Genomic DNA, 24,757 nt, shown 5'->3' on the forward strand with positions numbered 1-24,757 from the left:
TAACATTTCCTCCATCTCAATGTCTTTTGTTTTTTTAGTTACTTTCCTTCTGTCAAAATACACAATACCATTTTCTGAATAATAGCTGCCTGCAATATGTTTTTCTATGGAAGTCATATCACATTACAATTACATGTTGAGGAAATACAATTTCTATCAAAATATCTTTACGTATCTTCAGTATGAGAAGAGAAAGCTCAAAAGATACTCTTGTGGCCCATGCATCCAAACCAAGCAACGAAATTGAGGTCTTTTAAGCTGTTTGTTCAAATAATTTGACTTTCCAAACTCTCTGAAAGGAAACTGGATATAAAATTTATCTCTGACAGAATATGAAAAGGTGCTCTTTGCATTCAATGAACTAAAAACAAAATATGACTCATGAACAGCTTAAGGGCTGCGCTATTGTTGAAAAAAGGAAGGTAGGACAGGAAAAAATATCTCATCAATTTGTAAATTCTGGGAAACATCCACAGGAAGTGCTTTTGATAGACTTGCACAATTTCATTTTCATTTCATTTCACTTCTTCGGTCTGTTTCATATCACTCTCATTGTGTTGGTTCTAAGCACGAGAAAATAAGAGGAAAAACATTGGTAGAGCTTTCATGGTGTATACGGGGGAAGGAGACACACATACACACTGTGGCAGCATAAGAAAAAGGAAAGAGACATTCAAAGTGACAGACACAAACAAACACACAGACAGACAGACAAATACAGACATGAGAGAGAGAGAGTTATATACCTGGAGAGTTTTGCCTAGTCCCATGCTGTGAGCCAGAATACAGCCAAAGCCGGAGCTGGACCGGAAGCGGCCCAGAGACTCCACCAAGTTGTCGTACAAGAAACGGATGCCGCCAACCTGTGCATGTGTAACAAGAAAAAGAACAGTAACAGCAAGGCTACCTGAAGTCCACCTTCAACAATATTCATTTTCATATGCAACTCCTCCCAGCATTTCAATGCCATCATTGCAAATGCTGTGAAGTTACACTTTGCTCCAACATGCTCTGAATCGTCACACTTTACAAAACATCACTTCCTTTAAACAAGAATGTTCCGTTATAGAGCATTGGCAGAGTGTACATGTTGGATATGTATTAAGGTGTGGCTATTACAAAGATGGTGCACATGGTTAGCTTTTCATCATTATTCTAAGTCCTTGCTGACACTAAGTGATGACATGTATGTGCTTTGAGTGGCCATTCATAATTTTTCACTCCACGCTATCATGACACCACTGCCGCTGCATAATGATTACATTGTATACGAGTGTGAAGGTGCATTTGTCACAAATTCACCTACACACCTGTATGTAACATACATTTTAATCATGTGTGAGCAACTCGTATTCAACACACAGGATATTCTCGTCAACACAACACACTGGTTTTCACTGACTTCAACGTTTCTGCACACATAACTTCCTGTCATTTCCTAGAATTAGATCTATATGCGTACACACTGTCTCTTGTTTTCACTGCACTGTGACCCATTTTCAATGTTGAGCAAACAGAGGTGTTCTAGTTTCTCATGGACTCTCTCCATGATAATAACATTGGTATAATGTTGACATGGATAAGCAAAAAAAAAAAAAAAAAAAAAAAAAGGTATCTGTTCACCCTTTCAGTCAAAATGCTACTCTATGAAAAGGAAACATGAAATTCCACAGCAGGAATTGTCATATGACTAATGGTATGTAGTTACAACTGTTTATTCAACCCCATTTTAGGATATACAGAATGGAGATAATATCACACATATTTGCACATATGGGACTAATTTTCATCAAAGTATATTTGTGCCAATTCAGGTGGGCGAATAATTATCACTATGTTCCCAAGGAGTTATTCATATTCAGTAAAAATCTTTATCTTATGGCCAAGACAAAAAAAAAAAAGACTCAGAATCAAAAAGAATGCTCCTCTCAGTCTTATTTCTAGAAATTCCTCACACCCTTTCTTTTTTTCCCAACAGAGTACATAGACAACCTTTAGATACAAATTTGAAGAGCAACCGTCAATAGCACTATGACTCTAGGAACTTGACAGAAGAAATACTCGCTAAGCACATGGTAGTTTTATACTCCACAGTGCTTCTATACAGTTTAACACCAAACACAAAAGTCTACACACGAATTTGTGTTAGAGCATGTGGTCTGGTACTCCTACAGACATGAGCCAGTGCTGTTTAATAGAGCAGTGTATAGCACAGAACTGGTTGTTTGTAAATATACATACACATCTCCTCCTTTCAACAAAATCTGCTAGAAATTGTCCGAGATCAAGGACAGATCGAGGTCTTTCTTCAGAACACTTAACAGCCTGAATGCATCTGTCCTGGTACATCAGGGCTCTGACACTATTAAAGGAAATCAGCTCCCTACGCAGACCACGCTCAGGCCCAATTATTTAGGAGGCAGTGAATTGTGAGAGAGGATATTTGCAATTTTACGTCCCAGTTGGCAACCCAGTATCTATGTAGCAGCACAAGGACTGAGTTGTCTGCTTCCTACTGTGAGCTCTCTACTCATCATGCAAAATTGAGACTTAACAACCTCGCGGGAGTCCACTTTCTTCCTATCCATCCTCACTCTATCCCTCCTCCTTTTTTGTAATAAGTTACTGTAGTGTCCTACCTCCACAAAATATACTTAAAAGTCTTGAAAGAGGCTATTTATTGTCACATTTTCTATCAGAAACATTACAACATATTTGACTATGCATATGATATTATTCCACTTGAATGAATGTCATGTGAATTTTCTCCATAATCCATCATTTTCTGAGACAGGTTCCATGCTGTCTCACCTTCAATGAGTGCTATTCATCATTTAGCGTCACAATTCGATAAAAAACTCATTGCGCTGAATTCACAAACCCAGTCTTCACCCCATCTTTGCAGCTCCCCAAATCAGACACTCATCAAACACACTTCAAGCATTCCCCAATCTACGCTTGAAAGTGCCTCACTGTATACAACTAACTGATCCAAAACTTTGTTAATGAACATCCCATTACATAACTATTAAAGAAGCCTCATCCATTCACAAATCTTGAAATTAGAATGGCAACTGACACTCTTTCTGCATCTTTGGTAGAGGTTATCAATGATTTACCATGTGTTGTCAGTCTTTTAGACTACTTACATTTTTCTCTTTGTATTATTACAGAAACAAACTGATTGTACAAAACAAGTGTCTACTATCATTGCCAGTATGTTTCAGCTTCATCCGACTTCCATTTCCATTGGATTTATTATCAGGGCCACTCACGCATAGTAACTACCAGGAGACAGAGGCATGTTCACTAAATCAAGTACTCTCAATTTCTTGTAAACCCGTTGAGGATGGGCCAATATTGCTACAACATGCATTTCCCATAGACACTTGCCCGAATTTACTCTGGACTAGTCTTCAACGGGTTAAATTGTCCAAAAATAGGCAAACTGATGTAGAAGGAATATCCACAGAATTACGAAAGGATGTATCAAATTTCCTAACGATCCCTCACCCTAACCGATCTACTCACCTGATGCGGCTTGACCACTCGGACGATGTGATCAGGCAGGAAGATGTCCGGTTCGTCCGGCGGATGGTTGACGTTGACCAGGATGAGACCCTGGGCGTCGGGGACGTTGGCCTCATCGTTGGTGTGCATGCCGCTGCTCCCTTCGTCCATGTCGGCCTCCTCATCACTGTTGTCGCTGACCAGGGTTACTTCTTCGTCTGAACTGATGGTAATGACCTCATTCTCTGAAAGAAGAACACAGCATAAGACATTCACTTTACACTTTAAAGGGATGGTATAGTATTGGATGAGGTGAGAATTCAGCCTTTAACTTTTTTGCGAGATATTTAGAAACTACTTTCTGAAATGTTTAATAATAAGCCTACAAATCTAAAAGGAATTCAGAGCATATTTGATGAAAATCGGTTTTGAAATGACTGCAATATCCAAAAACAAATTAAAACAAAGTGATCCTAATAAAAGGTGGGCCCCATCTTTTATTAGGATTACTTTGTTTTGGATATCTCAGCCATTATCAAACCAATTTTCATCAAATAAACTTTGAATTCCTCTTTGAATTCTTTGCTCTTTCATATTTCATAAAAAGGTTACTCATTATTTAAAAAAAAATATCATCAAAATATGTTGGAAACCTCAAACCCGACCTCAGCTGAAACTGTACCATCCCTCTTGGGGTTACATTTTGTCTTGAAGCAAGGCTTTCTAAACACTGTCCTCAATCTCAATCCACAGACTGGTCAATCAAATGCTGCCTATTACCCAAGGTTGACTTGATATTTCCTCACAATGCACATTACTGCTTCAGCAAAACTTGCACCTTGGATTGTTATTATCAGTTTTAGGCAGCAATTTAATATCCAGGTAGCTCCAGCTACTAATCTCCAGTATGAACTATGTATATTCTAGATGGTTCAAGGCTTTAGCAGTCATGCATAGTGTTCACAGATAATGAAAACTGGAGAAATCTCAGTTACATAAAATCACATGCTCATACATTGTATTAAAGGGATCGTATAGTTTTGGTTGAGACCTGATTTCAGGTTTCTAACATTTTTTGGTGAGATAATGAGAAACCTCTTATGAAATATGAAATAGCATGTAATTCTATGAGGAATTATTTTATTTTTATTAACATTTATTTGATGAAAATTGGTTTTAAAATGGCTGAGATATCCAAATAGGGTGATTCTGATAAAGTGTGGGACCCACACTTTATTACGATCGCTTTGTTTTACTTTGTTTTTGGATGTTTCAGTCATTCCAAACCCGATTTTCATCAAATAAACTTTGAATTCCTCTTAAAATGGTATGCTCTGTACTATATCATAAGTGTTTTCTTGGTATCTGGCAAAAAGGTAAATGCCCAATTCTCATTTCCACCAATACTGTACTATCCCTTTAAACATCAGTATTTGGGTGTAGGGTTGTATTGCAGCACACTGGATGTTTTAGTTTCTGCTCCATACCAGATGGAAGATGTATTACATAATTTCGAAGTGAGCTACATGTATATGTCAGTAATAATAATAATAATAATAGTAGTAGTAGTAGTAGTAGTAGTAGTAGTAGTAGTAGTAGTAGTAGTAGTAGTAGTAGTAGTAATAATAATAATAATAATAATAACAATAATAATAATAATAATAATAATAACAATAGTAATAATAATAATGATAATAATAATAACAATGATATATTTACATAGCACATTTTCCATAAAAACAAATGTTCAGATGTGCTTTACCAGTGGATTATTGACATTATGAAACAAGTGAGTTTTTAGATGTCAAGTTCAAATCTATTGCAAGCATGCATTCAAAGGGCTATATAAAAATGAAATTAATCTTGAGAACTATGATGTGCTCCCTTTTTTCCCTTTTGTTGTTTAGTTTGCTTTCACTATTATGTGAAATTTTACCGCATACATGTGAAAATAGCTACAGTGTACATTGTACTGTGCCTAAATATATCCTGGGCAAAGTCAAGGAACTGTTTTTTTTTTTTCTTTTCTGGGTAAGAATTATCACACATTGTTTGCTCATCTCCCTACAGCATAATGTTTTTTTTTTTAATCATGTTGATTTTGTGACAGGATCAGAATGAATACCAGAGATTGTGCCAAGTGATATCACTGTACATAATGTGGTACATGTTACTCCGTGTCTGTACATACACGGATAAGATGTGCAAATAGCCACTTCCTTTTGTAACACTTCTGGTTCACAAGGAAATTCCATGTATTTTGTACACCTCATAATTTCATTGCTTTGAGGAGTCCATAAATATTCAAATCTTGCTATCTTCAATATCACATTTGTGCATGAATGCCGAATACAGACTAATTATGAGCCTTGAATGACATCTGGGGTAAATCATGTTAGTTTGTACATTGGAGCTATTGCTGCTTGAAGAAGAAGAGGAGGGGGTGAGAAAGGGGAAGAAGGAGGAAGAGGAGGAGAAGGAGGAGATAGGAAGAAGGAGAAGTAGTAGCAGGAGTTGGAGGGGAAGGGAAAATTAAAAGAAGACAGTGAAGAAAGACAATGGTGGAAGAAGAGGAAAGATAAAGAAAAGATAAAACAAAGTTAAAATTAAAAAGAAGAGGAAGAAGAAAATGCAGGCATTATAACTACATTATATGTCCAGAGATATTGTAGAATAAGAAAATTTCATGTGCACTTTAATTTTGTGAATTTCGCGCAATTAAAATGCACACGAAAGTTCATGTCTACACTGCAGGCATTCAATGTCAGTGGCAGTTTGCAAAAATTTCATGCCGCAAAAAAAAAAAAAGGCTGATGGCTGCAATTCGCAAAAATTTCATTTTGTGAAAAATATCTTGCTGTACAGTACAGTATCCCCTCAACCATGCAAAAAAAAAAAATAAATAAAAAAGAGAAAAAAAATATAACCTTGACAAAGTCTTCTCACTTCCAAGACTATTCCACTCACAACTGGTAGTTTTCCAAACCACACAATGTACATTTCGTGGGTCTGTGGAGGGGAAATCCCTTTTCTACCCCTCTTCATCTGACATTACATCTCCTGATCATGGGTGTAATCACACACGTGTGTGTACTTCACCCACGATAAAAGAATTGGCTCCCAGTTCTAACAGCAATAGCATTCATGTCCATGTCTGACGTGAGAACAGCCAAACAAAGGCGAAGGATTTCTCAAGTTTTGAAAAGACTGCAATCATGTGTCTCACTGGTTTATAAAAGAATGCAGTTCACAAAAAAATTCATGTGATAAGACCCGAAACACATAAAATCACATGACTACGATCTATTCACGCACGAGTGGAAGGGGGAGAAGAATGAAACTGTAGTCTGTTGTGGTTGTTCACTTGAAGTAGGAATAGGTCTTCAATAACGCCCCCGCACATTATCCATGACATGCTCTAGAAATCTCATAATTTTTCATGAGAAAGATACTTTGAGAATTGAAACTTGAAAGACAATTTTGCATGTGGATTGTGTTTTAACTTGCAACTGCAAACCAATATGACAGAATAAGACAGAATTATTATCCTTTTCTTTTTCTACCCTGGACACAAAAACAAGACATTTATGTTTGGAGAGGAAATATTCTTGCTAGGTGATCAGTTAAAAGATACTGGTTGACTTGAAAAGTTCACAAAATAAAAACAAAAATATAACTTTAGGCAAATACATTGAATAATTTCTTTCTTAAAATCATATTTCACATTTCTCTGAATTACATGCATTTATCAAGTACAATCTGACAAAACATGTCTTCTTACTTCATGCAATTTATTAAAATCACATTTATTCATTTATCTGCTACAAAAAATTGCCATCACAAAATTCAAATTGCTTCACTTAAAATCAAGATTTTGCTTTCAAGTCGCTGAAAGATTTTGCTTTGTTTCAAACTGATCAGTCTTTCCCACTGACACTCACTTTCACCAGTCACACACTACTGTTTTTCATTTGTTTGTTTGTTTTGGGTGTTTTTTTTTTTTTTGTTGGGGGGGGGGGTTACATACACTGTACACATACAATTGTGCTATCCACAGTTTGTGCTACTACCAAACAATCAAATGAATGGAAAAAAAAAATCCTGATATAACAATCATTCCTGCTATACGTCACAAGACAATAAAGCTTCTTTTCAAGATAGCAACAATAAGACACCCCAGTGGTTCATTGCGTCTACAGAACAAGGTTAATTGTCAATGTCGCAGTTTCAACAATGGGGCTTGACATTCTTTTTCTGCTGAAAACCTATTTCCTAGTTTAGAAGAATTCACAGCATCAGGAACTGAATGCACAAACACTACACATTGGTGATTTTTTTTTTCCTTTTCCGTGACTGATGTGAGCTCTTTTCACAGGCGAACAATGAGTGAGCCCAGGGGGATTCCCACCAAAATCACCTCATAGCCTTATCATTGCATACTAACAGTACTATAAACAAGCTGTAACACTATACATTATCATAGGAGTATGTATGCGTTGGCAGTTCCTCCAATGAAATGTATGAACAGTGGGCACCAGACATAATGTGTAATGACACTGCTATTTCAAATCAAACAGCAGAGTGTATATTCCCATTTTGCATTGAGGAATCTACATTGCTGTCATGTTAATCCAACATGCCTCTGTGTGTTATCACTGGTATCATTTATGTGTACTTGGGGGTAAAAATGTGGTTGATTATCGAGTGTTTCATCCATAGTTGCTACATGCATGGCAACATAATGTGAACTACTGCTAGTACACTCACTTTCCTCTGTTTCTGGATTAATGATGATAGGCATATTAGGCACTGAAACAAATTTTACCACCTAACCCGTCTCCAAATGGATAGCATATTTGAACATTTGACTATTTGTATGCTATTTTTTCACATTTAATTCCTAAAGTCAATTTTGTAGGTTGATTCTCTGCATAAGTTCCTCTATAAAATCTATTTCTCCAGCCATTGTGTAAAGTATCCAATTCCATGAACTAATTTGCAGCTATTGTGGAAATATCCAAAAGATACATTTGTTTTTACTCACCAGATATACAAGAGCTGACTATCGACGTGTCATAAGAACACATTTTGAGATACAATGAAGTGCACAATTCTCTACTGACAGACAATGCACTATCCTCCATGGTCTTTCAAGATAAGTTTAATTACTTAATAATAAGCAATATAACAAATGACTAAATTACTCACTTGTGGAAACTATTTTCTAATTTTTTGAAATGCAGAATATAAAATCAGCAGGTCACAATGCTCTACGTAACATATCCCACTCTTTCATAAACTCACTCAGACACTTTTTTGATGGTCTCTTGTCAGCAGCTGTTACTATTAACAGTGTGATTACAAGAAAAATTTTGTATAACTCATCAGCATGTGTTTGCGAAGGCTCATTACATTTGAACGATGCTACTACACTTGCGAAGTACATCTGTATCATGCCCAGACGGATTATGTATGTCATGCATATCAGTAGCTAAATGTTTACATCACTGAAGAATAAAGAGTTGAGCTGAGGAATAAATCATCCAGTTTTTCAGTAAAGACAATTATATTGGCTGGCCAGAAACTGACTGCTATGACCTTATAGCACTAACAGAAAATGAGTGCAATAGAGTTGTTGGATGGAAAATCACAAACATGCTCTGTAATGATACTGTCTGGTTGCACCTTGACAGTACCTAGCCAGTCAACATAAATCCATTATCTCCCTTTCTAGGACATCTTCTATTCCACATTGATCAGATATGTAGTTATAGCTAAAGGCAGTACAGTCTTTTTATGAAAAACACCAAAAAGCAATCAATATTTCTGCTCACCTGGTTTGGATGTTTTGTTGGCATCTCGCTCGCTCTCACTGCCGCTATCGACCAGGATGCATTCTGAGTTGGTGGGGACGGCGGCGGCGGTGGCAGCAACGGCGGCGGTAGCGGAGGTTGACGAAGAGGGGGCGGAGGAGCTTGGGATGTCAGTAGAGGAAGCCCCAGGTTTTGCCTCTTCAGACGACTGGGCTAGGGTGTGAATGGTGGCTGAGACTGCAGCCAGAGCCTCTTCGAGCGTTTCTGCAAAACAAAATACCGTAACTATGAAATTCGAAAACACCATATTGTCTGAATGTGGGATGGACTATCCAAGCATCCACAGACTTATATGAGAGGGTCTTTTTTCAGGATGGATGTAGGTCTAAAAGTCAGCCATGTATAGAAGCGGGAACTTCCACACCACATGTATCAGGGCAATTACCCCACGAGAGCAATTACATCCCCCCCCCCCAACCGGCTAAATACTGGCAAGTGGTAAGGTTAGAGTACAGATTAGGGTTAGAGTTTGGGTAAGGGTTGGGATACAGGATTAGGATTGGGGTTAGGGTCAGGGGAAGGGTCTGGGGTAATTGCCCAGAGGGTAGTTGCCCTAGACCCCACATATAATATCATTTGGAGAATGCTTCTTCAAAGGTGCATTAGTTACTCACCAGCAGGACCAGATGCAGCTTTGGTCTTCTGGCTCTTCTGCTCATCCATCCGCCGCTTCCTTTCCTCCTCCAGCCGTTTCTTCCTCTCCTCCTCCTCCCTCTGGGCATTCAGCGTTTCCGTATCCAGCTGGTCCTCCCGTAAGAATGACCTGTCACGTTAAAGGAGACCTCCGGATGATTTTAAGATTTTTACATTTGAACAACTATAAATTTGTTATACCAAGGACAGAGTTTCAAATTTTTGTGATAATTGGGATGAAGAATATGAATATTTTCAAAATTTAGAACAAATTGCAATGAACAAGGATGATGACATGGCAGAGTCACCATAAGAATGCATGAGTTGGGGCTCAAGGAAGCAGAACAAAAGAAGAAGGTATGCATAGATCATACACAGGTGAACTCGCAAGCAAGCGGTATTGTAATGGAATTACACTGGTACATTTCTGAAATATATGTAGTATGTATAGTATTGTTTCTCTGCTCAAGAACCACAATAAATTCCATAAATCTATACATTGTACATACATTGAGTTGTCGATTTATGTAGTGTGATGTGAAATTATGAAAATCGTCTGAATGTCCCTTTAAGAATGCACAAGGGCAAAAGTGGGAGGAAAACAAGTTTTAGTGGACTAGTCATATCCAATCTACAAGTATATGGTCTTGATCATGTTTGCCTTTATGCACATTAACATTCTAGTGTATTTGGCACATGATTATTATATTTCCTAATGTCATCCCATTCAAATTTCCCATACCATTGTAATATCCTGATTCTCGCATCAGAATATGAATTCAATCATTGATTGAAGGGGAGTTGTAATTCATCATCAAGCATCTTGAAATAAATTTTGTGCTGATGCTACATGTAAGTAGTTATTATTTCATATAAATTGACTTGAATGTACATTTGTAGCATACACATGCAGCAGTTGAGGGACAAATTTTCTTCTTCACACACATCTGGACAAAAGATACACATTGCACACTTACATACCTACATAGTATACCACAGTACTGTACTGTGGATAAAAATCATACACCGTTTCAAGTCCCATAGAACTCAAAATTCTTGACTTTGACCCCATGATATATCGATATGTATGGATTGAACAGATAAAAGATAATAACTATGGTGATTAACACAATTTCTTGGAATGTGACTAATAACCAAGTCATAATGGCTCCATGGAACCACGCCAGCAACAATTACCAGGACCACGCTGTCTGGGATGAAAACGCCTTTGTTCAAGTAAATTGCCCTGTCTTTCTACATACAGCTAAAGCTGTACATCACAAGACTCAATGTCATATAAAACTAGTGTCAGATCGTGAACAATGAAAGCCATTACCAACATCTGTATCTAAAAGTTAATTTCTTGATTTGATAAACATCAATATTACAGGGTATCTTCATTTACTGGTTTCTGTTTTTTGTTTCCTTTTTTATATCATTTTAATGTTGAGCAAGTAAATTTTGTCCTCCTATTGTTTTTGTACAGTTGTTATTGAACAAAGGATAAAAAATTCAGACACATCAGCAAAGTCAAGAAAAATCTTATGCAAACACATACCAGACATATAATCAAAATGTTTACACTTACATGTACATATCTGACCCATAATGATGGAGACAAATAAGATTATGTTTACAACCAGAATTTACCTTTCAAACAGAATTTATAAATACATGCACCTAGGCATGCCCTTGTTTTGCAGCTGCACCCCCCCCCCCATCTTTGGTATAACCATGTCAAAAATCATGAAATACATACTATTAAAAAAAAAAAATCAGTGATTGAAAAAAAAAAACACACTCAAAAAAACAGAGTGCGTAAAGTAATGCTCTTTCATCTCAAGAAGGATACATATTGATAAAATATGCAGGCCTCATTTTTACTTGTGCTTGAAATGAAAGAGGTTACACTGATTAAAGGATTTTAGCGTTAAACATTTTGTGAGATATTCAGAAACCACTCTATGAGATATCAAAGAGCATGCAATTCTAAAGGGCATCACAAGTTTATTTGCTGAAAATCGGTTTTGAAATTGCAGAGATATCCAAAAACAAGGTGAAACAAAGAGATCCTTATAAAAGGCGTGGCCTGTCACCTTTTAGTATTATCACTTTTTCGGATATCTCAGCCATTTGAAAACCAATTTTCATCAAATAAATGTTGAATCCTTCTTAAAATTTCATGCTCTTTCATATTTCATAAGAGGTTTCTCATTATCTCACTTAGGAATGTTCAAAACATGAATCCCCACCTCAAACCAGTACTGTACAGTCCCTGAAGCCACTGTGTTTTGATCCTCACAACTGACTTAACTTAACTTTTAACCCTTACACTGTATTGTTTGCTGATTTACATGCTCTGAAGTGCTTTGTTTGTTGACTGGCTCAGATGTCTGGAAACTAGATTGTATAAAGTTTCAATGACCAAAAGATTACTTAATCCCCCTAATCCCCATTGTGTCACATTGGTCTTCCTGTTAGCCTTAGGAGGCACTTTGTAATGCTTGAGTGGGCTGGCTAAAACTTTACAACTAGATCAAGTTCATATGGATTACTTAAAGCTGATGAAAAAACTAGAGGCAAGTTAAGCAAAGTGCACGAGCACATAATCATACAGCATTAATCAGTGGCCATCTACCAAGTACTGATATCCCCCCCCCCCCATTTTTATTTTTCTTAAACATCAAATGTGTTGGAAATTTCATTTTCAATCATATTGCTGCCTGTTGGGCAAGCCCTTGTGAGGTTGCAAGACTGCATTCATTACATGTACAAGTACAGGTATATCGTCATGTTTAGAGCTAGAAGTATCTAGAGATAGTTGAGGGTTCCCTGCTTGTGCCAAGAGCAACTTGTCCTCTACGATTCAAGACAGGAGAGTATGCACTTTGAAGTTATGCAAGTTTGGCTGATTGTGTAGAGCCATCGTCAAGTCTTACATAAGGGTTGGCAGCACAAATGAAAAAGGCCTTTCACTGCACGTCACAACGCCGTCAATGCATTGCACACAGAGGCAGCTTGCCTCAGTAGCACTTACACACCATCAAGGAGTATTTTCAACTTAATGACTATTCTGGACCAAAAATTTTATTTAAAACAAAAGGACAAACAATTTACAGACAAACAATAAAACTTAATAAAAATTGACATTAAATATGGAAGTAATGAAATTGTCAAGATTTGGTAACTAATTGCAAAATAATTCTCAAACAGTTGATCATTTTGTTACATGAGTGAGCTGATCATATCATTGCCTCACAATTTTCCATTGATCACCTACAAACAAAAAAATTAAGAAAATCCAATTTGTCTGCTACAAAAGTAGAAAACAAAATGCTATCCAATGGTGAATGATTTCAAAATAATGATCAGTCAGATATCAGATGGATTTGATACTGCATAGGAGACAATTGCATTAAAAAAAAGAAATAAAAAACTTGAAATTTCAATATTTTGTGTGTAAACTATTTAGCAAGTTGCTGTCATCAGCAACTTACACTCAACTGCATGATGTTTAGTGAAATTAGCTAAGATTCACAACTTCATAATTTAAACTGAACTCCCAAATTTTTAGCTGATTTTGATCATATTTTCACTATTGTGCTTTGACAATTTTACTCCTTTTTTTTTATTTCAGACTTAACTATTAACTGGTGCGGGATTGTCCTTAAAACAAGTCGTTATCTCCATTGGTGATATGGTTATCGTAATATCTCAAAAATCACTTAATGAATTTACCGCATGAGGCAATTATATACTCGAACACTTCTACATTGATATCTGTATAAAAATGTACCTGCAACAAAAATTTACAGACAAAATTTTGCCTTGGACTGGTGCGACTCCAACATGCTCCTATCACTTTGATACGGCGCCTACTAACAGTCTAGGCCTACATGTACAAGGTGTATGTTATACAATTGATGTAATTGTAAGGTCACACACTGTGACCTTGTGCCGTAATAACATTTTTTTTTTTTTTGCAACCCATCAAATGGTAAAACATTACATGGTCTATTAATGACAAACAAGACTGCATGCATTGATTATCACTATTCTGCCCCCTGTATCTAAGGCAAAAATTGGTATTCCAAAGCTAATATAGCTGAGAAACTACAGATCACATGAGTTAACCTCAGATTAAAGGCAAAGTTGTATTTTACCAATTGCTGTCTCAATGGACAAAATTCCCATGCAAGTTTCAAAAGACAAAATACGGTGTACATGCATTCAGGTATTTGTTTCATATAAAATATAGTTAACATCACGTTCTGTCAGTTTCTTACACTGTACTTTATATGGTATTTAACCATAATTTGTAGTTTGTGTGTATTCATTGTGTTGTGGTGAACCTACTTGTGGTACTTGCCCTTTTAAAGGGGATGGCTAGTAACCGATCAGACGGAATCAGTGGGAATGCTGGGGGATGGTTGTTCCAATCCTTGTGGGATTCATTTAAGAGTACATTATATATTGTTGTGTGAAAATTATTTGCTTCAGAATGGTCTCATATTCAAGTAATGTGCAGTTTAATGCCCTGTCACTGTACTGGCAGGCTAACCTGGAAACATTAAACTGCACATTACTTGAATATGAGACCATTCTGAAGCAAATTATTTTCACACAACAATAGACATAATGTACTCTTAAATGAATCCCACATTTAAAGAATTGGAACAATCATCCTCCAGCATTCCCACTGATTCCCACTGATTAGTTACTAGCCACTCCTTTAATCTAAAAATACATTTTATAATGCATGACTGAAGATACAGTGTATTCATACTTTGTACTACATCCTGTTAAAATTTAGGCATCGATAAGTAGCACACCCAGCTGTACAAACATACAGTATGTGTATCAGAATCACTGAAGTTTATGCCAGAGTTTTGTTACCTTGATGTAACAACTCTCTGACATGTGTCACACAGCTTTTTCCTGTTTCTTACACAACTTTGTATGTGCTCTGGTAATGTACAAAGTATGCTTCATGAAGAGCATAAACTTGGCATCATAAATCATGTGACTCGAGTACATGCAGGATTATACTAGGCCTCACTGTATGAGAGCATAAATATCACAGCAAATGTGGCAAATTTCCAGATAATGGAAAAAAAAAAAAGGTTTCTATCAACACCTGTTCACAATACCATACATCAGTGGCCCTTGAGAGGCACTTTTTGTCTTGAACTACTTTAGCTGCCGAAATTCAGTGTTATTGACCTTTTCGGAGGAAGGGGTTAACATGCTGTTGATACTGTTTTTACATTGTTTTTCTTTCTTTCTGAGAGGAGAAAAACCTACAGGGACCTTCACATCACAACTCAACGTGATTTTGGATGTTTGGGATGAGGAAAGTTTGACGTAAAAGAAGCAAACACTCTGCACAATTTTATTCAAGCATGGGCTATAGCACAAAATGTCAAATTGAGAGCTCAGATTACAACTCAATATGAAGTCATTTGGTCAAATCATGCATTATTTTTACTTAATGGCAAGTGGAACATGCCGAAGCATATAAAACTTGTAAGTACTACACTAAGTCAGTACCAAAAAGTAAAACTTGTGTACATTGTACATTGTTGTGTCGATCAATGCAGACTTAAACACTGAATGAAGAAATGTCTAATACTTAGAGAGGTTCATTGTAGAACCATAGGCAGACAGAATTATACTAACCAAGGCCAAAAAGAATTTGTGCGTGAAAAACTTAAGATTTTGTCTTTAGAAGTTGCTTTAGAATCATATCAGCGTGTCTTGGTTTATTTTGAACATACTGTTGTGTGTACAGTGACTGATATTTCTTGACGTGTGTTACAATGTACATTGTTCATATCAACTTTTGTTCATTTCGAGTAGTTATTGGCTCCACAGGAACATGCAGATGCATTATTGATCAGGTTTCAAGACGTTGTCAATGAACAGAGAAGCAATAGCTATCCTTGTAGTCCCTGATCAAACAACTAAATAACTCAGCTGGGATGTTAATAATGCTATGTGAACTAGCCAGATCAGTTGTGTGTTTGAATTTGTAATTTACAAGTGATATTTTGGGAACTTCGACAAAACTTGGGGTCACTCTTGACACACATTACTGTCTCTTTCATAAAAAGCTGTGAAAATGTACATCTGAACAATGTGCTGGGGACTGTTTCATATAACTTGTCATCAGTGACAAGTTGTCATTGTAGATGTGACAAGCTACTGAAATCCTTGCATCTGATTGGCCGAGAGCAAATTTGTCATAGAAATGTGGCAGTTGTCACTGATGACAAGTTTTATGAAACGGGTGTAGGTCTTCTATGAGTGAAGATATATTATACAGTATAGGATACATAATTTCAAGTTATTACAGGTACGTGTACACACTGTATCCAGAATGACGCAGTGCAATGGCCGGAAAGGTTGACACATAAGAAAAAAAAGAAAGAATCAACAAATACACATCAACTTTTAGTACAGTAAAATCAAAAGTTTGCATTACTCACTTTATATTCCTTCTCCTATTTGCTGGCTTGTTCTTTCCCTTTGACTTTCCCTTCTTCTTTCTGGTTCCCTCCCCATTCTCCTCCCCTTCTTTCTCCTCTTCCTCCTCTTCCTCATCCTCCTCTGCCGCTTTTTTCGCCTTCCTCTTCCTCCTCCTCGGACCTGCCTCGGTCCCGCTCTTCTGGCGCCGCCTCTTGGCGGCTCTCTTTTTCGAGCCGGAGGAGTTGCTCTCGGGACCCGCTCCCGGCGGCTCCAGACCCTCTGGCATGCTCACAAAAGACTGCGTCAGCAAAGCGTCTTCTGGCGGATCTTTGAAGGTGTACTCGTCCTCCATCAGGGAGGGCGTGGTAGAACTCGGCCGACTGGCAGGATCATCGTCAATGGAGGATGCCTTGTTGTCGGGCTCTGGGTTCGAGCCCTCCGAGTCGTAGGAGGCATCGCTCTGGAGGCCAGGGGGTAGAAACTCCTCAGAGTCTGACTCACTCTCACTTATTGGGTGGTTTTCACTCATGGTGCTTCTGCCGTAGGTACACAGTTATAACAGGGAGCTGGGAAAAGATTATTTCGAGTCAATTATTGTCCTGCTTCAAGTTGTGTTGTACAGGTGAATGCTACCTAGATGTTTTCACCGAGTTGCTTTCCTGTCTTCATTTCACCTGTTTGTAATAAAGATACAGAAAGACAAAACAAGAATTCAGAACAAACATTTCAACAGAATCAGATCATGGTAAGAGATTCATTAAATTTTACACTAAAAAAGCACTCTGAGAACACAGACCTCCACCAAGCAGCTACTTTCCACCAATGATCTTGCTCTTTAATAGAGATCAGTGATTTCCCTCCATAGATAGTATAGGCCTACGTATGCATACTGTAAAATCACCCGATTTCCCAATAATAAAAACATTTGAAATATCATAAACCCTCAGCTGCATGGTGCGCTTCGCTCTAGCAGAAAGTAGAGCACGCGCTTAGGTTTTTGCTAGGTCGAGGCGCACCACACAGCTGGAAGTTGACGTCGTGAAAAAAGGCCTCTATATCGGAAAATCAGGCGATATTCAGCATGCATGCGTATGGGTGGAAATCTCTATGGAAGAACAAGACAAGATCAGTGCAGTGGTGGAAATGAGCTGCTTAGTGAGAGTTCTGCCCTCTCAAAGTGCTTCTCTAGAAACTAGTTACTACATAAGTTACAAATGTAGATCTAGCTATAGAGAACCCTAGTGATAATGACTGGTAACATAAGTTACTATATTACATTTATGATACCGGTACTGTTAAAGCGAAAATTTTTCGCGCATTTCGCACATTTCGCGCAACCAGAAACTTTTCTAGCACAAAAATGAAAGCGTGCAAATATTTTCGCTTGCCATACAAATTGTATGTTCCTGTACTTGGCATCTTGATTCCACGGAATTAAAAACATATGAAACTCTTCAGTCTTCTCACCCGGTCAAGCGTGAAAAATTAGTCCTGCAAAAAATATCCACTTTTACAGTTACATTTTGTATTCATCAGATCTGCTAAATACGTACAGTTAGTAGAAAGTAAATAGACTCTCTATCCCATCCCCTGCCCTTAATCATGTTAATGATATTAACTAGGATAGATTCTATCTAGTACAGTAGGCCTACACAATACAAGTAGACGCTAGTCTAGTCTAGATCTATATCAGTAGACTATATAAAAATGTTAGCTTTTTTAGGACATAGACTGTAACGGCTAGTTAGTCTAACGTTAGAGTGTAGACAACTCATCTGAACTAGTACGTTTGTAGGCCTAGTGAGTAATCTCTAACATTAACAGGTTAGAAATTCTTGTGGTAGATTGTCTAGGATTTACTAAAATATTATTATTAGCTAGCTGCTCAGCTCAGTGTGGTGTGCTTACTGGGCCAGCCCATGCCCATATGCCCAGGCATGGCAATGTCAATGAATGAAACTGAAATTCTCCGCTACCTACCGTACACACTAACCAATGGCAATGCAGTAACACAGCTCACAAGTACAGGAATTTGTGGTTGATGGAATCGTAGATTCCACATTCCAATTTACTACCAAAATTGCAAAATATTTGTTCAAGAATCTGCAGGACCTACGATATGAAAAACTGCCACCCAGTCTCAGTGAAATTGCTACAGTTGCACGTCCGTTCTTTATCAACTCAATAACATTGTCAGCCTTGGTCGTTGCATAACGCCGTGTTCCATAATAATCCCGTTGCGTTGTATAACACGGTACACGTCGGGGCCGTGTCACCGTACACACAATCAATCGACGATCCCCGACACCTGAATGAAGTCTAATGCCGTGTGACTGGACTGTGTGGCTTGGCACAGGTTGAATCATCCTCTCATACCATCTTCATCAACTCACGAAATCAAACGCTTTTCATTAAAATACACACATACAAAGAGACAACATTCTTATCAAAATTTTACGTACCGCACACCGCCATGACTTCGAAGATCAGTCTCGTTTTAAAATACGGATACACCACCAAAACGCAATGTGCCTTGTGTATGATGAGAACTGTACGTAGTAACTTTTCGCGGATATGTCCACTGCGCACATAATCACCCGGATATTTATGCATGCACTTCTCGCCTCGCTAGGCGAAAAACCCCGAAGACCACAGCAGCATAATATGCACTGCGCAGCTGCGGTTCCTTCATCTGCTGCATGCCTGCCTGTACTGCTCGCTGCGTGCCGCTGGCTAGCTCCCGTATGCATTCATAATGCATGCAGCTTTTCGTGCATCAGGTTTTTACATGACATCCTCGACCCTTATTTCGCTGAAACCGGACTTTCCCCGTTGTTGAAGATTTCGCTGCGTCACTCTAGTGTTCGAGAGATGGCGGCAATCGAGCCAAAATACGGAGGGATAGCGAAAAGACGTGCAAGCTGTACAGTGCGTACAGTACATGACCATTGTATTCTGAAATTCTTCCTAGGAAGAAATTTCTTTTAAAATCAGGATTTCTTTCTAAGCGGTATTCTAAAAGTCTTCCTAAGTGTCTTCCTAAGTCTTTCCCTATCAACTTTGGAAGGCATGCAAATGTTCGGAACAATTTGGCATAATTTATTGTTGTAGGCCTATTCTTTATTTTGTCTATTTGAGTATTATTATGTTTGTTTATTGTTTGCCAATTTCTTCTCTGTTATTGTCATGTTTGAACATATTATGCATACGGGTATATATCTATCATTTCATTTTTGAAGAGCCATGAGCACTGAAAAGTGGACCTGTGCGCTATACAAGTGGCCACTATTAGTATTACATGCAAATTTCTGACGTAGGAATTAAGAAGTTGGTATTCTAGAATGCACTTAGGAAAGATAAATATAGGAATTTTTAGGAAAGTCCCACTCCTGTCCTAGTGGGAAAAAAACACGAAAGTTTATTTTTTTTGTTGCTTATTTCACCAAAACAAGGAACATATTAAAAACAAACACATACATCGATCAACATTAGGATCGCCAACATGATCAGTAAAATAGTGGAAAATGCAAAAATAGAATAGCAATGATAAGTACATAGGTTTAGAGGTGTGCTATGGTAGGTAGCAGCCAGAAAGGAAATGTCCCTTACTTTCAGTTGACCAAGAATCATTCATTCAATTTCAATTATTTTATGTGGTCAATTGAAATAAAACATAAGAACAGGACAAGACAAAGAAAAAACAAAACACACAAGTTCACTGATACTACCTACCATATATCGAAAATCCTTCAAATTCATAAAAATTTCCGGATCAATACCAAAATCTAATCATCTGCTCTTTATGTCATTCTCAACCTTTCCTGTAATCTTCATCTAAGATCCGTTCACAACTTTTTGAGTTATTTTACACACTGACAGACAAACAAACAAACGGCGCCGGAAGAAAATGTATAAGTTCCACCACCCTTGGTTTTCCATTGACGGTGGTAATAATGATGAATATGAGAATAAAATTTGAGCCGGTAAGAGACATGCAAACGCGAAGAACATCTGTTGATGATCTCTTTGCACAGTCGGCCGCTTCGACTGGTAAACCAAAACTTGTCAGTGGGGGCGCTGTCCATTCGTTTTCCGTTCCGCAAAACCTAGTACATTGTACTGGTTTTTCCGCTAAGGTTTCCGTAAACTCGAGTTTTCCGCTGCTACAGAGCCGTGTATATGACGACTCTGGTTTTCCACAGACTCATACCAACATGCATGGTCAGTTTGGAGGCTGTTTGTTGTTGTTTTTTGTTTGTTTGTTATTTGGTTAGTTAGTTTGTTAGTTTGTTTGTTTTGGCTTCAGTATCATCATTATCTAACCATAACCAATGGAATCACAGTTCTCTATTTTTATTTTGGACCCCCCCCCCAAAAAAAAAAAAAAAAAATACTGGATAGAATAATCGATTTAAATTTTGGTGCCGGCGGTTCTTCTTCCCGTATTTCAAAGATATTAACGACTGTAGAAGCTGATTCTTGCATCTAATTTATTCAGTGGCACGTGCTTAAAAAGTTGGATTCAAAATTATACAAGGAACTAAAGCGGGACATGGCCCCCTCAGTGAGACGGGATGTTAAGGTCCTACAGGTGATAAAACACACACACACACACACACACAAAACCCAAACAAACAAACAAACAAACAAACACAAAAGAAAGTGTCGCAAAAAGAGATATCATTCTTCTTAATTAAACAAAAAAAACTATGTTTACTTATGCACTTTATATGGTTGTTCATTTATAGCAGGTTATGAAAGAGAGATTGCTTAGTTGGTGCTTTGAATGCTGTTTCCTCCATGAATTACTAATTTTTTTCCCTCAAATTTTCTGTAACATTAATCAATAGCAAGAAAGGTCAGATATTTTGCTTGATTAAGCATTTCTATTTTCACAGTCAGGCCTATACATTCATCACAAATGTAAAAATCACATGTTGTAAGCAATGATAGACTATAATATTTTCCGTCGGTTGGGTCTAACAAAATTATCATTCAACAATTAGTTACAAGAAAAAGTTTCATATAAAAGAGTGCATTGGGCCTTATACTTTATTTTTTTTTTTGGCTGAATTGATGTATGGATTTAAGGTATGGCCAATAGACCCTTTTGAAAGACAAAAAAAATACCAGCTCTTTGCTTTAGCTATGACATTGTATCATTATTTTGTAACATACGTTACGTAGGAGTGGGCAGATGTAACCTGTGTTATTTTCATTTCATTTCATTCATTCATTCATTTTTTTTTCATTTCCAACAGAAACATATAAATATATTACAGAAATTGAATACATAGATGTCATCATATATTCAAAATAAAGGAAAGGTTACAGAAAATTGGAAGTATACAAAACTTTTTGAGCTTTAGAAAAATAATATCTTTCTAACGTTTGAAATGTAGATACTTAATCAACAACATGTTATGTACATAGCTACTTGTTTTCCTTTTTTCACTGATATCTATCAACATTAGGTCAAATTACATTATCACGGCTTTATACCCCTATATATTTGGTGTTTCAACGTCAATAGTGCTATAGCAACTCAGGGGCGGATCCAGGAATTCCGTAATAAGGGGGTGGGGTGGGGAATAAGGGGGGGGGGGTCCCGGTCCTCACTGCCTGGATCCGCCACTGCCACTGAAAAAAATGGGATGGAAGAACCATGGTCTGCAATGTCCAGTTTCGTTAGAATATGATTATACAGGCAGAATGTTCAGAATTGCGACGATTTTTAAATTGATCTCTAAAGGGTTATAGAATTGAATTATGCCAATGAATGGTCTGCATACGCTCTGCTCTGGCATCCCACTGAGATATTTTTTGAGTCACTTGTGCCTTGTTGAGACTACAGAATGCCATGATTGTTGGAAGATGTTTTTTGTTTTGTTTTTGTTTAAGATAACACATTCATCCTCTTGGGATTTCTTCTGTTCGTTGTTTCTCATAACAGGGCTCTATATGGTTGGCCTCGTAGTCGGGGACGGAACCACTATTACTGCTGTATTTCTATTTAAACAAAATCCTGTTGGGCCACCTAATTTCCAAAAAAGATTTCATTGGTGGTCTGATAGGGCAACGTTATCCAAAAAAAAAAAGAAAAGAACTGTAATGCTTCCTTTTATTTCAGGCCAATATACATTTCTACTTGTATGTGTGTGTGTGTGTGTGTGTGTGTGTGTGTGTGTGTGTGTGTGTGTGTATGTGTGTGTGCGTATTGTTTTGCTTTGTTTTACGTATCAACCAACATTTGGAAGTCGTTTCCATTAGGAGAGAAGGTGGTCGCTTCGGGTGTGTTTGTGTGTGGGGTGTATGTGTGTTGGTGTTTGGTGTGTATGTATGTGTGTGGAGGTATGTGTTTGGTGGTTGTGGGTGTGGGTTTGGGGTAGGTTTCAGTGAATCGGGGTTGGTGGCGACGGGGATTTGATTTTTGGGATGGGGATTTGATTTTCAATGAAATGATTTCATTCTAGCTTTGTATAATGTATTTTTGTTGCTTTTTTATGTATATACCCTTGTGAGTGTGAGTAACATGATTCAGTATAGTCAAAGAATCATACATTTTTTGTCAGTAGGATTGATTCATAATTGAGTTGTTACGTTGAAGAGAGATGATTGGCAGTTTAAGTTGATATATGGATTTGTGTTTTGAATGGCATTTGTACCGTTTTATGTTCATGGTACACCCAGAATGGGTTGATTTATGAATGATTTGAATGAAATCAATAAAATATCATTGAAAAAAAGTGTGTGTGTGTGTGCTTGTGTGTGTGTGTGCTTGTGTGTGTGTGTGTGCTTGTGTGTGTGTGTGTGCTTGTGTGTGTGTGTGTATGTGTGTGCGTGTGTGCGTGTGTTGTGTGTGTTTCTTTTTTTCTCTCTCTCGTTCAGTAAATTAGGGAATTGTAAGAATAAATCCTGCAACTGCATGCACTTGAACAGCTAGATGCCTCGACAAAGGTTGCCAGATCCCCGTTAGTCTTCCAAGTTCAGGGATTTTTTTTTTTCGCGTCGTGCACGCAGCACGAATACATTTTATCTTTCAAGAGGGAATATCTCTGAATGCTACATGTAACAGTTCATGAATGCATGCAAGTCGTGGAAAAACATCATATTGATACCTCAATTCAATATTTTGATACGACCCAAATACATAGTTAACTGAAAACTTGCCAAGCTTAACATGATTATTATGATTTTTACATAATGCAATGCTTTATATTTTTCTCTTTTTTTCATTTTGTATTTTTTTTTTGTTGTTCTTACTTCCTTTAGATATGTTGGATTTGAAGCTCCTTATGATACCAGTCTATAATTTCTATATAACTTAATTGTATCATGATGAAAAAATATCTTCTCTTAACAATGTTTCCTTTAGTTTATTATTATTATTATTATTATTATTATTATTATTATTATTACTATTGTTATTATTATTATTATTATTATTATTATTATTATTATTATTGTTATTATTATTATTATTATTATCATCATCATCGTTGTCTATTATTATTATTATTATTATCATTATTATCATCATTATTTTTATCATCATCATCATCATCATCATCATTATTAGGGCCTTTTTTTTTTTGTTCACGAAATGTTTATGTAGGGCCCAAAAGGAAAAAGAAAAGAAAAGAAAATATAAAGCGTGATGATTTCGGCGGCCCTAAATTATTGTTATCAAGCCATATAATCTAGTCTGGATCATTAAGACTAGCAGTGGACCCCATGCTTGCGGGTTTAGTGAGGATTCGTCCACTTGATTATATACGTGGAGGTTCTGAACTTATCTATGATATCATCACATAACACTCATTTGGCACTATAATCTTTAGAAAGGTAATTTTCGTAGAAAACAATAGTTGAGTGCAAACTTTTGATGACAAATGACAATGATTAAAAACACACCCTAACCTTTATGTTCAAAAACACCCCGCTGTCTGTTGTGGACTAGTCTTTATTTTGATGATGTCACCACCAAAGCCAGCAGCAGGCACCAGGCATACATTCAACATGTGTTCGCGAAACCGTAGTTATTTTTAGAAAATGAACGAACATTGCGCAATTGCCTGCAAGACGACCCTGTTGGAGAGCCGAGGCGTACAAAATCACTGACTTCTATGAATATAAATAATCACAGAAATTGGCAAAATGATACACATGCTTCCAAACTCTGCCAGCTGTGCCCCGACTTGTCTTGTTGCTGTGTACAAGGAATCGCAAGACAGAGAGTTGTTCTTCTATGTACCACTACACTAGTGACTAGG

General features: G+C 37.3%; 1 protein-coding gene across 1 annotated transcript in view; it reads right to left on the reverse strand.

Moving 5' to 3' along the window:
- The window catches only part of LOC139742375 (helicase ARIP4-like), a 36,655-nt gene extending 17,612 nt beyond the window's left edge, over window positions 1-19,043 (reverse strand). The window contains exons 1-6 of the mRNA XM_071652953.1: window positions 18,947-19,043; window positions 16,505-17,158; window positions 9,998-10,146; window positions 9,345-9,587; window positions 3,532-3,755; window positions 747-863 (exon numbers count right to left, since the gene is read on the reverse strand). Of these exons, the coding sequence (XP_071509054.1) occupies window positions 747-863; window positions 3,532-3,755; window positions 9,345-9,587; window positions 9,998-10,146; window positions 16,505-17,013 (1,242 nt within the window). The 5' untranslated portion in view covers window positions 17,014-17,158; window positions 18,947-19,043. The remainder of the gene's footprint in view (window positions 1-746; window positions 864-3,531; window positions 3,756-9,344; window positions 9,588-9,997; window positions 10,147-16,504; window positions 17,159-18,946) is intronic.
- Between the last annotated feature and the right edge of the window lie 5,714 nt (window positions 19,044-24,757).

Source organism: Diadema antillarum, unplaced genomic scaffold (assembly GCF_040938485.1).
Source record: "Diadema antillarum isolate AM-2024a unplaced genomic scaffold, OU_Dant_1.0 seq00000998_RagTag, whole genome shotgun sequence".
Lineage (NCBI taxonomy): Eukaryota > Metazoa > Echinodermata > Echinoidea > Diadematoida > Diadematidae > Diadema > Diadema antillarum.